Raw genomic sequence first — 13,881 nt, 5'->3', positions numbered from 1 at the left:
TGGTCAAGGCCAGAGGGTGAGGGCTGGAGAGCCAGTAGGAGCCCTGAGTCGTGATGCTCAGGCACCCCCCCTTTAACGTGCAAGCGGTTCGCGCGGACGAGAGCGCAGGTGACACCGCAAGGGCCTCGCCTGACGCAGCCCCTTCAGGAGGTCCTGCAGGTCCATCATAGAAAAAACAAGGGGTTGCCATGACAATTGACAGTCAGCCGTTGGTTGCTTCCGAGGGGTAGTGAGGCACTGAAGGCTTGATGAGGTGACGCTATGCGGGGCTGCCGTGGCCAGAGCTCAGCCATCCAGGTTTGTCGGCGTTGCAGGGACGGACCCATGCGCAAGCGTCGTGCCGTTTGGGAGCAGCTCCGTTAGTTGGCGTCAGCTGAGCAGGCAACTAGGTAAAACACATTAGCTGCGAAGGAGTGGATTCGTTCAAATAGATGCTGGGAATGCGGTCATCACTGGGTCAGGCCCGAGCGACTTGGGGGGTCATGCAGCCCGAGGGGCGCCCCCAACAAGGTAAGCTAACAACATGGAATAAAAAATGGATACACACCGCAGGGACGGACCCACGAGGCTTGGGAATAATGCAGCCCTGGGGGGGCGCTCCCAGCTGGAAATAAAACTCGAAAGATGTCACCTGATGATGTTGAGGACGAAGGAGCGTTGATGTAGCAGGCTCGGTGGGCTGCGGAAGCCGATCCTCACGAGCCCCCAGGCCCAGGGGCCTCGGGAGGCTCCGGAGGCGCTGGTGGCTCCTCACGGGCCATCTCCATCCCTGCCAGGGCTGCGGAACGCCTGGCCTCTCGTGCCCCCGTGATGCCCCTCATGAGGCACTGGTACGTGTCAGCCGCGTTCGGCAAGCCGTAAGGCATGCGAACGTAGCTGTGGGGTGGGCCTCGCAGCGCCCCACTCGCGAGGGCCAGAGGCGCTCCAGAGAGGCGACTCGGTTGAGCCCTGGTATGTCGATGCAGACGCGCAGCCCACCATCCTCGCCTGGATGGGGAGCCGCTGCTGGTAGGCGGCGGCCGCCTTTCATGACTCTTGACTCCTGTAGCTCCTGAATGGCCTTGCTGACGAACTCCTAAGGGTCTGGGTCTCCTTGCCTTGCTCCTTCTTGAGGGAAACATGCTTCGAAACATGCCTCCATGTGGTGCCCAAGCGCCTCCCTCGTGACCCTAGCTAGGTCGGTGGCTCTCCAGGGGAGAGCCCCCGAGCCCTGCCTGAGGAGGGCGCCGGGCGCGCTTTCCTATGCGATGGAAGGAGGTTCCCCATGGGCAGGCGCGGGCCCAGAGGGGCCTGCCTCCTGAGTGGTCGGGCCGGACGATGTCTTCTTCTTCTTAGGGGCGGTCTCGGGAGGCCTCCTGCTTCCACGATCTGGGTCTTCCAGTGACACGGCCTGAAAGGCTCGTTCCAGGGAACACACCGCGTCCTTCTCTTCACAGGGCACCGTGATGACTCCGCCGCTTCCTGGCATCTTGATGACGTTGTAGCCGTGGTGAGTTACGGCCATGAACTTGGCCAGCGCTGGGTACCCAAGGATGGCGTTGTACGACAGGCGAATGTGAGCGACGTCGAAGTCGATGAGCTCGGTGCGGTAGTTGTTGCGTGCCCCGAAGGTGACAGGGAGGCAGACCCGCCCAATCGGGACCATGGAGCCGTCGGTGATACCGGAGAAAGGCTTGGTTGGCTGAAGCTAGCTGTAGGGCACTTGGAGGTTGTTGAATGTCTCCACGGACAGGACGTTGAGCCCTGCCCCGCCATCGATGAGGGTCTTGGTGACCACCACGTTGCTGACGATCGGGGAGCAAAGCATCGGGAGAACTCCGGCTGTAGCCGCACACTTGAGCTGATCTGCTGAGCTGAACGTGATGGCGCACGCCGACCACCTGAGAGGGCGCGTGGCTTCGAGCCTGGGGAGGACTGCGTTCACTTCACGGGCGAACTGCTTGAAGATGCGCTGAGAGGCTGGGGCTTGTGCCCCGCCCAGGATGCAGGCGATCGCGCGCGGCTCCTGGAAGCCCCGAGCCCCCTCGTCCTGGTGGCGGTCCTCGTTTCTCCTTGGCTGCGGCGGCAGCGGTGGGAGGCCTGCGTTGCCTTGCGCGCGATCCTTGAGAGGCCGATCCCTCCAGTCTCCCTCGCGAGGCTGATCCCTCCAGCCTCCCTCGCGAGGCGGGTCTGGCCAGCGATCCTCGCGAGGTTGATCGCGCCACCCTTGGCGCGGGCCACGGTCTTCCCAGCGTCCTGCGTTCCTTCCTCCTCCTCGGTCGTAGCCCCGGTCACTGCGGTTAGGGCGACGGCCGATCCTTCCTTCTCGCACGGCTCGGAGCTCTTGACATTCGTTGGTGTTGTGGGTGTGGAGGTCGTGGTACACACAGTACCGGCTGTCCTTGGAAGGTTCGGGCTGATCTCTGCCCCGCTTGGTGTCTGGTTCTGCCGCGAGCACGGCAGCCCCCTTGCGCTTCACATCCCTGGCCTTGGGCTTCTTCTCTTCTGGGTCTGCGGCAGGCAGCTCGAGGAGGGAGAGACGCCCTTCCTCGGCCCTGGCGCACTTGGTTGCCAGGTTGAACAGTTCCAAAGAAGTGCATAGGTCTTCATGCATTGCCAGCTCTTCCTTCATCTTGACGTCGTGCATGCCGTCGGAGAAGGCCGAGATGATGGCCTCCTCAGTCACCTTGGGAATCTTGAGGCACGCGTTGTTGAAGCACTGGATGTACTTCTGCAGGGTCTCCCCGGGCTGTTGCTTGATGCGGCGCATGTCGCTCACGGGGGGTGGCCGGTCGCGAGTGCCTTGAAAGTTGGCGATGAAGCGGGTGCGCATCTCGTCCCAGGAGGAGATTGTGCCTGGAGCCAGGTTCAGGAGCCAGGTGCGGGCCCCGTCCTTGAGTGCCATGGGGAACCAGTTCGCCATGACCTTCTCGTCTCCGTTGGCAGCTTCGATGCCCAGCTCATAGAGCTGGAGGAACTCCGTAGGGTCAGCCGTGCCGCCGTAGCGAGGAGGCAAGTCTGGCTTGAACTTGCCGGGCCACGCGACGCTGCGTAGCTCGGTGGTGAAGGCGCGACAGCCTGCTATGGCCACGGGAGGCCTTGGATGACGGGAAGCTTGGTCTTGCATGTCCCCACGCGCTGCAGCTGGGAGCAGCGCGGGGTCTTGACGCGCGGGAGCAGGAGCATGGTCGTGACGTGCTGGAGCAGGGAGCGCCCGGGCAGCTTCTTGCGGGCGAGGGACTTCTTGACAGCTCTGCTCTTGCTGTGCTGGTGCCTGACGGAGCGGGTTCCGCCCAGGGGCCACGCGCCTTGGAGCCATGGCGCCTTCCTAAGGAGGAGGCGGCCGGGGCGCCGCCGGAGCTTCATTGCCCGTGCGGGGCGGGGTGCGGTGCAGCGGAACGGATGGCGCAGGAGAGCCCCCTGCGGCGCAGACGAGCTCGGCGATGCGGTCGAGCCATTCTTCGTAGACGTCGTCGACGGGACGGTAACGCAGGAGCTCGTTCGCTGCGATGAGGGCAGCCCGAGCCTCCATGGGCGCGCGGAGCGCGCGGGACGAAGAACCAGCTGGGGTGAGCGAGGGAGTTGTGGTGCGGCCGTCTTGCCGCACGGACGGATGCTGGGACGATGCTTGCTGCTCGTCCCCCGCCGGGCCGGTGGCGGCGTTGATGGCAGGTGACGGGGAACGGCGACGACGCCCGCCGACAGGGGCCGTCTGGGCGACGCGGGAAGCGAGCGCGGCCCGGCGCTCGGTGCGGGCCCGACGAGCGTCAGACATGGGCGTGATGGTCGGAGGAGAACGGGGTGGTGGAAGACGAATCCCGGCGCACCCCTACCTGGCACGCCAAATGTCGGATTTCGGGTTCCGGCAGACCCTTGAGGTTCGAACACTGGGGTGCGTGCGGAGATTTCGCCTCCTGCCTACCTGCACTCCTCTGGCTTGCTAGGATCTAAACTAAGAAAAGAACAACACAAGAGACGCAGGGTTTATACTGGTTCGGGCCACCGTTGTGGTGTAATACCCTACTCCAGTGTGTGGTGTGGTGGATTGCCTCTTGGGCTGATGATGATGAACAATACAAGGAAGAACAGCCTCTCGAGGGTCTGTTCTTGGCTGGGGCGATGAACTGCTGGGAGGAGCTCAGTCACCCTTCTCTCTCTCTCTCTACCTGATCTAAACCCCTCTCTTTCCTTCCCTCCTCAGCTCTCTTTGCTCTGTGGGTGGCTGGTCCTATTTATAGAGGCCCTGTCCCTCTTCCCAAATATCGAGCGGGAAGGGAGCCAACAATGGCGGGCTAATTTGAAGGGGGACAACTAGTATCAGCTATCCTGACAAAAGTAGTCTTCGCCTGCGCAAAGCTCTGGTGATGACGCCGTCTTGGGCTCCACGGTGACCTCCGTCTCGTAGTCCTCCTGGTCTTGGTCTCGTTGCACCGAAATGGCAACCTTTGCCTGATGCCTCGGTACTCCGCGGCTGCGCTTACCCCCTTTGCACTAAAGAGGAAGGGAGGACACTGCGCGGGCTGGCACCCGCCTGGCACCCCCGGTCGTCATGGCTTGCGTCACGGGCACCTCGTGAGGTATCCCGCCTTGATCTCTCCGCCTCCTCGTGAGCCAGCCTGACGAGGCTGCGCCTGAGGAAGCTCCGCGTCGCCTGCCCCGCGAGGCTTGGCCCCTCGCGAGGGTCTTGGGTTTGTGTTGGTGAAGATGGGCCGCGCTGGGCCCCCCTTTGAGCCACGCCGCAGGCCGCAGGCAGGCAAGTCTGGGGACCCCCATTCCCAGAACGCCGACACTATGTTTGGCAGAGCATTTGGGCAGGAATACAAACTTTCAAGAAGGGGTGTGTATGGAGAGTTGGCAATGGTACGAAAATAAATATATGGAATGATTGTTGGGTTCCAAATAGTATTTCAAGGAAAATTATCACGACGCGGGGCAACTGTGTACTGTCAAAGGTGAATGAACTTATTAACCCGGTCACGGGGAATGGGATGAGGCACTAATCAGAGATAATTTTTTACACATTGATGCGGAAAGAATTTTGCAAATCCCAATATATCAGTATGACACAGAAGATTTTGTCTCATGGCACTTAACGAAATCGGGTGTTTTTTCTGTCCGCTTGGCCTATTACAAGCAGTGGGAGGAGACTTATGTTTCGAAGGATTCAAATCCTAATGGTATAAGCGGATCTGCTCAACACCCGGGCTGGAAGAAACTTTGGAGTTTAAAGATACCAAGCAAAATAAAAATTTTCTTATGAAGATGTCTTCATGATGCCATACCCTGTTGTTGTATACTGGCAAACAGACATATTTCTAAGTCTTCTCAATGTCCGCTATGCTTAATGCAGGCAGAAGATATTGCTCATATGGCCTTCAAATATAACAGGGCTCAGGAGATATAGAGAAATATGGGACTGCATGACATAATAGCAAGAGTTGCATAACAGGGGAGATCGGGTGCTGAGATTTTTGAAATCTTTCTTTATGAACCGGCTAACCAGACGCAATATATGGATGTCGTCGATTTACCAGAGCTGATTGCTATTACTAGCTGCTATATATGGTGGCAAAGGAGGCAAATAGTGAGACAAGAAGAGGTTCAATGCTCGGTTAGGTCCTGCCAGTCCATCAGGGCTCTCTCATTGAATTTTGTACGAGTTGCAACTAAACCTACAACACTGCCGCGGCTGAACAAATGGAGGAAGCCATTACTTGGCCAATATCTCGTTAATGTTGATGCTTCCTTCGTAGAAGAGGACAATGCAGCATTCTGTGGTACAGTTATAAGAGATAGCATGGTATATTTGTGGCTGCAGCCACGGTCAAATTAGAGCATGTGGCGGATGTGATATCGGTGGAAGCAGGCGCTCTTGTGGAAGGTCTCAAACTTGCTGGCAATTTGAGATTGAACTCTATTTTGATACAATCTGATAATGTGATTATTGTGGAAGCTCTTTAGGGAAACTCAGGACACTCAATGATCGCGGCTCCTATACTAGATGTATGTCGTTCACTTAGTGATTTCGGGAAGGCTTTATTAAAGTATTGTAACCGGGAATCTAATATGGTAGCTCATTCGCTAGCTCAAAATGAACATGTTGATCCACCAAGCTTATGGTTGGACTCACCTCCGGAATTTATTACTGATTTTTTAACGGACGATGTAAGGGTCGCATAATTTTAATAAAGCTAGCCATCAAGGCCTTTCCATAAAAAAACCAAAACCAAAACCGATACACACGAGATTTGATTTGAAAGGGCATGGTCATCGCACGCCACACCGCCCACCCGTAGAACAAAAAGAAAAAAAGAAAAGGGGAAAAATCGCATCAAACCCTCTTCCGCATCCTTCTCCTCGGTGGCTTCCGGTTCGTAAGGGGATCTCCGGCGGCGGCGGCGGCGATGGCCCGAAAGAGGAAGACGGACGCCGCACCGCGGTTGGACGAGGCCGACCGCACGCTCTACTCCAGCTTCTGTGGCGCCGCCAATTCCCTCTCCCAGCTATACTCCCAGGCCATGGCCCAGCAGAAGCTCTCCTTCCAGGCTGGCGAGCGGCACGCCCTCGTCAGTGACCCTTCTCTCTCCGTCCTCCTCTTTTTCTCTCTTCGGTCGGTTGTTTGTAGGAATTTCGATTGGCTGCGCGTGTAGTTTACAGCTATAGATTGGTCTGGTGGTCGGTGAGGGCATACGTTGGGCTTGACAGTGGATACAGCCACATCAGATTTGGCCATCCTTAGGGGATACCATGTAAGAATTGGATGTGCAACCAAAGCCTCAGAGAATGAAATGTCAATGTTCAGAGGTTGTAACTGATCCCTTGAGCAGTCGTAATTCAATGTTTGTTCCCTTCCGTGTTTCATTATAGCTAACATGGACTTGTGTTGCAGTCTTTTACAAAAAAGCAAGGGTACCAAAGTATGAAATTTTGTTCGACCTGGATTTTCAAGAGAAACAGAAAGGCATCAATAAGAATGGAGAAATATGTATCTTGTTGTTAAGATTTAGACAGTTAGTACCCATTTTGTTTCTAGCCAAAATATGAGAGTAATCTGTAATCGTAGTTCTTACAGCTTGTATGTACCCTTTTTTTTCTAGCTTGTATTAAGTAGGGGAGAAAATGTACTTTCGCTAGCGATACTAGATTCGAACATTGCATGGAAATGTACCCTGGCTAAATTTCAATTTAATCATACAGGAAAAGCTCCACCAATGGATCTTGAGGAAGCATGATGAGGAGTCGAGGCTTACTGTTGCAGACATAATGTCACATATCCAGGTTCGATCTTAGAACTCCCTGATTTACGTTGCTGCCTCCATTTCTGATAATATTGAATTTTGTGTTGTTTTTTGTCGAACATCACGATATATGAATCATGATCTTGTCAGTGTATAGGTGTATGTCTTTTTAACTTTCACTATCTAATATCTATTGTCTTGGGTTCAATAGTTCTCATATGTATTATAAGCAATTTAACCAATATTTGGTATATTGTTGCTTTCTTTTATAGCATGAGATTGACTATGGAGGTACTGATGCACATGTATCCCCAAGGGTACATCAGCATCCCATGAGTGTGAATCCGTTTACAATTATCCAACCCTCAGCTGGGTCATACGCACAAGCAACATCCGGGCATGCTCCCAGACCCAGCCTCAGTGACCAGTCAAAGAATACAATATTCTCAAATGCATTATCAAGCCCAGTCCGCAGGAGCCTCCAGACGTATCACTTAACCCAAGGTGCTGGTAATGGAGGACGGAACACTGAAGCAAACTCAGCCGGGCAAAACCGAGAGGCCAACTCTGCAAGCTCCAATGATACCTCCATGGACATGGTTTCAGACAGCGCGGGAAATGGGTACTACTAAGTCAGTTTCTGGAAACATGTTGCATGCACAACCAGGAAGCATTGAGTGCCAGTATTTTCTCTGGTTTTTGTATGTTATGTATTTTTCCTAAAAAGCTCATGCACTGTGTGGCTTTATAGTTGCACACCTGGCGATTCACTTAAAGTTATTGGATTTGTTTTCTTTTGTTCAAGCCTGTTTGGAGAGAAATCTATATGTATGCCTGGTTCATGTCTTATATCCCAACAATCTTTTTGGGGCTTTGCCATGAAGATTCTGAATGTAAATGAAAATTGCTATGATATAGCAAAGAGTTTATGTGCTTAATACAATGAGAGGGTTAAATTATGATGTATCGGCAATGGTAACAAAAATTATCATTATCATTTGGTTATCGCATTATCAGGATGTGCCATCTTTGAATTCTTTTGGCTCTGTTATGCTTGAAAGTTCATTACATATTTTAGTGGTAATATTCCACACACCCCATGGCCTTACTCCTGGGTTGTATTATTTGTATTCAAGGAAATTAATATAAAATATCTCTCTTTTAGCAGGCTTGTGGTTGCTTCTATGGGCCAACCAACTATCCTCCTCTGCACAGAATCGGGTCATTAGGGAGGCGAGAGCCGCCATGGTTTTCGACTTGTCCCGTCCGAGTTGTCACGCCAGCCATTTATCGTGAATGTTGTGCCGTAAGGCGGCAATTGCTTCTGCGTTGGGATAGCCTACTATTTGGTTCTTCTTAGTTGTCACGGCCCTAGAATAATTGAGTGTAATTAATGCATTAGAAGCATTCATGATTTCGGAGAAACTTGAATTGAGGGAATTTTCAAGCCTCAAAAAATATTAAATAAAGGGCAAGAACCCTGAAAATTGCATTCTCTGAATCCAATATGCCTTCATTAATGTTTGATATTTTTGGCAAGGGTTTTGGTCCATACCAAAAATAATGAACATTTTTAAGGATTAATTTTGGTCACTGAATTTAAATCATATTGTATTTGAATTTGAAGTTATATTCATATAACTAGGATATATTTTCAAATGCTTCTGAAATAATGTATGTGCCTTTGGGAAAGGTCCATGAAGCAACATAAAAATATTTAGAGGATTTTGGCATTGTTTGAATTCTGTTTGAATTCAAAACAATGGCGAAAGAATTTAATTAACAGAAAAGGAAATTCATAGAAAAGCAGAGAGAGGGACATGACTTACCTGTCACAGCCCACTTAATAGGCCAGCCCACCAGGGGTAGCCTTGTCCTCCTCCTCTCGCTAGTAGGGAGGGTGCTCGCACGCGTCGGCATGCAGCTGCCTGCCTGGCCCTCCCTAGGCTAGCGTGACGAGCGGGTTAACGTCATCGCCCCCGTCTGGACCCCCGCTCACCCCCCCTTGCTCCCTCACATGTTCGCCGCCATGGCCGAAGCCATTGAGGCGACACCGTCGTGAACCCCGTGGCCACCGGCCCTCCCTCGCCCACCCCACCTGTCCATTGGCCCTCTGCATCCCTGCACGCCACCCCGTCGAAGAACCCGAGCTCAGACGCGCTGCAGCGATGGCCTCGAGCTCATCTTACCGCCACAGCCGACGGACCTCGCTGTCGATTCACCGGACTCCATTCTTTCCCAGCCTCTCCAGCAACACCGTTAGACCCGTGGTGAGCCACTGAACCGTTTCGCCCTTGCCCATCGTCCATCGCACCCCCTAGCCGTCCTTTCCGTCGAAGCCGAATTCCGGCCGTCGTCGAACCTCGTCGCTGCGGCCGCTACAGGGCACCCCGCGACCTGCTGCTGCTTCGGCTGAATGTGCATGAGCATGGGTGATGTCTACTACGCAACTTTATTCTTGTAGACTCGTGTTGGGCCTCCAAGCGTAGAGTTTTGTAGGACAGTAGCAATTCTCCCTCAAGTGGATGACCTAAGGTTTATAATTCCGTGGGAGGCGTAGGATGAAGATGGCCTCTCTCAAACAACCCTGCAACCAAATACAAGAAAACTCTTGTGTCCCCAACACACCCAATACAATGGAAAATTGTATAGGTCCACTAGTTCGGCGAAGAGATGATGATAAAAGTGTAATATGGATGATAGAAATATATTTTTATAATCTGGAACTAAAAAACAGCAAGGTAGCAATTGGTAAAATGGAGCACAAACGATATTGCGATGCTTGAAAACAAGGCCTAAGGTCCGTACTTTCGCTAGTGCAATCTCTCAACAATGCTAATATAATTGGATCATATAACCACCCCTCAATGTGCGATGAAGAATCACTCCAAAGTTCCTATCTAGCGGAGAACATAAGAAGAAATTATTTGCAGCTATTCTTTCCGATCGATCTATCCAAGAGTTTGTACTAAAATAACACCAAGTTATTCTTTTCGATCGATCTATCAAGAGTTCGTACTAAAATAATGTTGGAAATATGCCCTAGAGGCAATAATAAAATGGTTATTATTATATTTCCTTGTTCATGATAATTGTCTATTGTTCATGCTATAATTATGTTATCCGGAAATCGTAATACATGTGTGAATACATAGACCACAACATGTCCCTAGTGAGCCTCTAGTTGACTAGCTCGTTGATCAATAGATGGTTACGGTTTCCTGACCATGGACATTGGATGTCATTGATAACGGGATCACATCATTAGGAGAATGATGTGATGGACAATACCCAATCCTAAGCATAGCACAAGATCGTGTAGTTCGTCTGCTAGAGCTTTTCTAAGTGTCAAGTATCATTTCCTTAGACCATGAGATTGTGCAACTCCCGGATACCGTAGGAGTGCTTTGGGTGTACCAAACGTCACAACGTAACTGGGTGGCTATAAAGGTACACTACAGGTATCTCTGAAAGTGTCTGTTGGGTTGGCATGAATCGAGACTGGGATTTGTCACTCCGTATGACAGAGAGGTATCTCTGGGCCCACTCGGTAATGCATCATCATAATGAGCTTAGTGTGACTAAGTAGTTGGTCACGGGATCATGCATTACGGAACGAGTAAAGTGACTTGCGGTAACGAGATTGAACAAGGTATTGGGATACCGACGATCGAATCTCGGGCAAGTAACGTACCGATTGACAAAGGGAATTGTATACGGGATTGCTTGAATCCTCGACATCGTGGTTCATCTGATGAGATCATCGTGGAACATGTGGGAGCCAACATGGGTATCCAGATCCCGCTGTTGGTTATTGGTCGAAGAGTTGTCTCGGTCATGTCTGCATGGTTCCTGAACCTGTAGGGTCTACACACTTAAGGTTCGATGACGCTAGGGTTATTAGGAAGACTTGTATGTGATTACCGAATGTTGTTCGGAGTCCCGGATGAGATACCGGACGTCACGAGGAGTTCTGGAATGGTCCGGAGGTGAAGATTTATATGTAGGAAGTTGTCATACGGTCACCAGAAAGGTTCAGGGGCATATCGGTATTGTACCGGGGCCACCGGAGGGGTTCCAGGGGTCCACCGGGAGGGACCACCTCTCTCGGAGGGCCTAATGGGCTGTAGAGGAAAGGGAACCAGCCCTACATGGTCTGGGCGCATCCCCCCTTGGGCCCATGCGCCTAGGGTTGGGGGGGGGGGAAGCCCTAAGGGGGGCGCCCCCTTGCTTGGGGGGCAAGCCCCCTCCCCTTGGCCGCCGCCCCCCTCTAGATCTCATCTAGAGGGGGCCTCCCCCTTCCTCCTTCCCCTATATATAGAGGGGCAAGGGGAGGGCTGCATACGACATTCAAGGCGCAGCCCCTCCCCTCCCCAGCACCTCTCCTCCTCCGCAAGAGCTTGGCGAAGCCCTGCCGGAGTACTGCTGCTCCACCACCACCATGCCGTCGTGCTACTGTTGGAGCCCTCTTCCTCAACCTCTCCCTCCTCCTTGTTGGATCAAGGCGCAGGAGACGTCCTCGCTCTGTACGTGTGTTGAACGTGGAGGTGCCATCCGTTCGGCGCTAGGATCATCGGTGATTTGGATCACGACGAGTATGACTCCATCATCCCCGTTCTCTTGAACGCTTCCGCTCGCGATCTACAAAGGTATGTAGATGCACTCCTCTACCCCTCGTTGCTAGATGACTCCATAGATTGATCTTGGTGATGCGTAGAAAATTTTAAATTTCTGCTACGATCCCCAACAATGGCATCATGAGCTAGGTCTATGCGTAGTTTCTATGCACGAGTATAACACAAGTTTTTGTGGGCGTCGATTTTGTCAATTTACTTGCCGTTACTAGTCTTATCTTGATTCGGCAACATCGTGGGATGAAGTGGCCCGGACCGACCTTACATGTACGCTTACGTGAGACTGGTTCCACCGACTGACATGCACTAGTTGCATAAGGTGGCTAGCAGGTGTCTGTCTCTCCCACTTTAGTTGGATCGGATTCGATGAAAAGGGTCCTTATGAAGGGTAAATAAAAATTGGCATATCACGTTGTGGTTTTGGCGTAGGTAAGAAACGTTCTTGCTAGAAACCTATAGCAGCCACGTAAAAACTTGCAACAACAATTAGAGGACGTCTAACTTGTTTTTGCAGCATATGCCGTGTGATGTGATATGGCCAAAAGGATGTGATGAATGATATATGTGATGTATGAGATTGATCATGTTATTGTAATAGGAATCACGACTTGCATGTCGATGAGTATGACAACCGGCAGGAGCCATAGGAGTTGTCTTAATTTATTTATGACCTGCGTGTCAACTTATACGTCATGTAATTACTTTACTTTACTTTATCTCTAACTGTTAGCCATAGTAGTAGAAGTAATAGTTGACGAGACAACTTCATGAAGACACGATGATGGAGATCATGATGATGGAGATCATGGTGTCATGCCGGTGACGACGATGATCATGGCGCCCCGAAGATGGAGATCAAAAAGGAGCAAAATGATATTGGCCATATCATGTCACTATTTGATTGCATGTGGTGTTTATCATGTTTTACATCTTATTTGCTTAGAACGACGGTAGCATAAATAAGATGATCCCTCACAATAATTTCAAGAAAGTGTTCCCCCTAACTGTGCATCGTTGCTAAGGTACGTTGTTCCGAAGCACCACGTGATGATCGGGTGTGATAGGTTCTAACGTTCGCATACAACGGGTGTAAGCTAGATTTACACACGCAAAACACTTAGGTTGACTTGACGAGCCTAGCATGTACAGACATGGCCTCGAAACACGGAAGACCAAAAGGTCGAACATGAGTCGTATAGAAGATACGATCAACATGAAGATGTTCACCGATGATGACTAGTCCGTCTCACGTGATGATCGGACACGGCCTAGTTGAATCGGATCATGTATCACTTAGATGACTAGAGGGATGTCTATCTGAGTGGGAGTTCATTAAATAATTTGATTAGATGGACTTAATTATCATGAACTTAGTCTAAAATCTTTACAATATGTCTTGTAGATCAAATGGCCCACGCTAATGTTGTCCTCAACTTCAACGCATTCCTAGAGAAAACCAAGCTGAAAGACGATGGTAGCAACTATACGGTCTGGGTCCGGAACTTGAGGATCATCCTCATAGCTGCCAAGAAAGCATAACTCCTTGAAGCACCACTAGGTGAAGCACCACCCCCAGCAAACCAAGACGTTATGAATGCTTGGCAGTCCCGTGCTGATGATTACTCCCTGGTTCAGTGCGGCATACTTTACAGCTTAGAACCTGGGCTCTAGAAGCGTTTTGAGCAACACAGAGCATATGAGATGTTCCAAGAGCTGAAAATGGTTTTTCAAGCTCATGCCCGGGTCGAGAGATATGAAGTCTCCGACAAGTTCTACAGTTGTAAGATGGAGGAGAATAGTTCCGTCAGCGAGCACATACTCAAAATGTCTGGGTTGCACAACTGCTTGTCTTAGCTGGGAGTTAATCTCCCGGATGATGCGGTCGTTGACAGAATCCTTTAGTCGCTCCCACCTAGCTACAAGAGCTTTGTGATGAACTTCAATATGCAGGGGATGGAAAAGACCATTCCTGAGGTATATTCAATGCCGAAATCAGCGGAGGTGGAAATAAAAAAGGAACATCAAGTGTT

The 13,881-nt window shown here is 51.2% G+C and overlaps 1 protein-coding gene across 1 annotated transcript; it reads left to right on the top strand.

The window, feature by feature from the left end:
- The first annotated feature begins 6,264 nt into the window (after positions 1 to 6,264).
- LOC119268282 lies at positions 6,265 to 8,183 on the top strand. Its single transcript, XM_037549874.1, has 3 exons — positions 6,265 to 6,545; positions 7,177 to 7,257; positions 7,490 to 8,183. The coding sequence occupies exons 1-3, from the start codon at positions 6,384 to 6,386 to the stop codon at positions 7,847 to 7,849; spliced, it is 603 nt and encodes a 200-aa protein (XP_037405771.1). The 5' UTR covers positions 6,265 to 6,383; the 3' UTR covers positions 7,850 to 8,183.
- Positions 8,184 to 13,881: the final 5,698 nt, after the last annotated feature.

Source organism: Triticum dicoccoides, chromosome 3A, assembly GCF_002162155.2.
Source record: "Triticum dicoccoides isolate Atlit2015 ecotype Zavitan chromosome 3A, WEW_v2.0, whole genome shotgun sequence".
NCBI lineage: Eukaryota > Viridiplantae > Streptophyta > Magnoliopsida > Poales > Poaceae > Triticum > Triticum dicoccoides.
The sequence above is the reverse complement of the archived record's forward strand: the minus strand, read 5'-3'. Positions and strand labels throughout refer to the sequence as shown.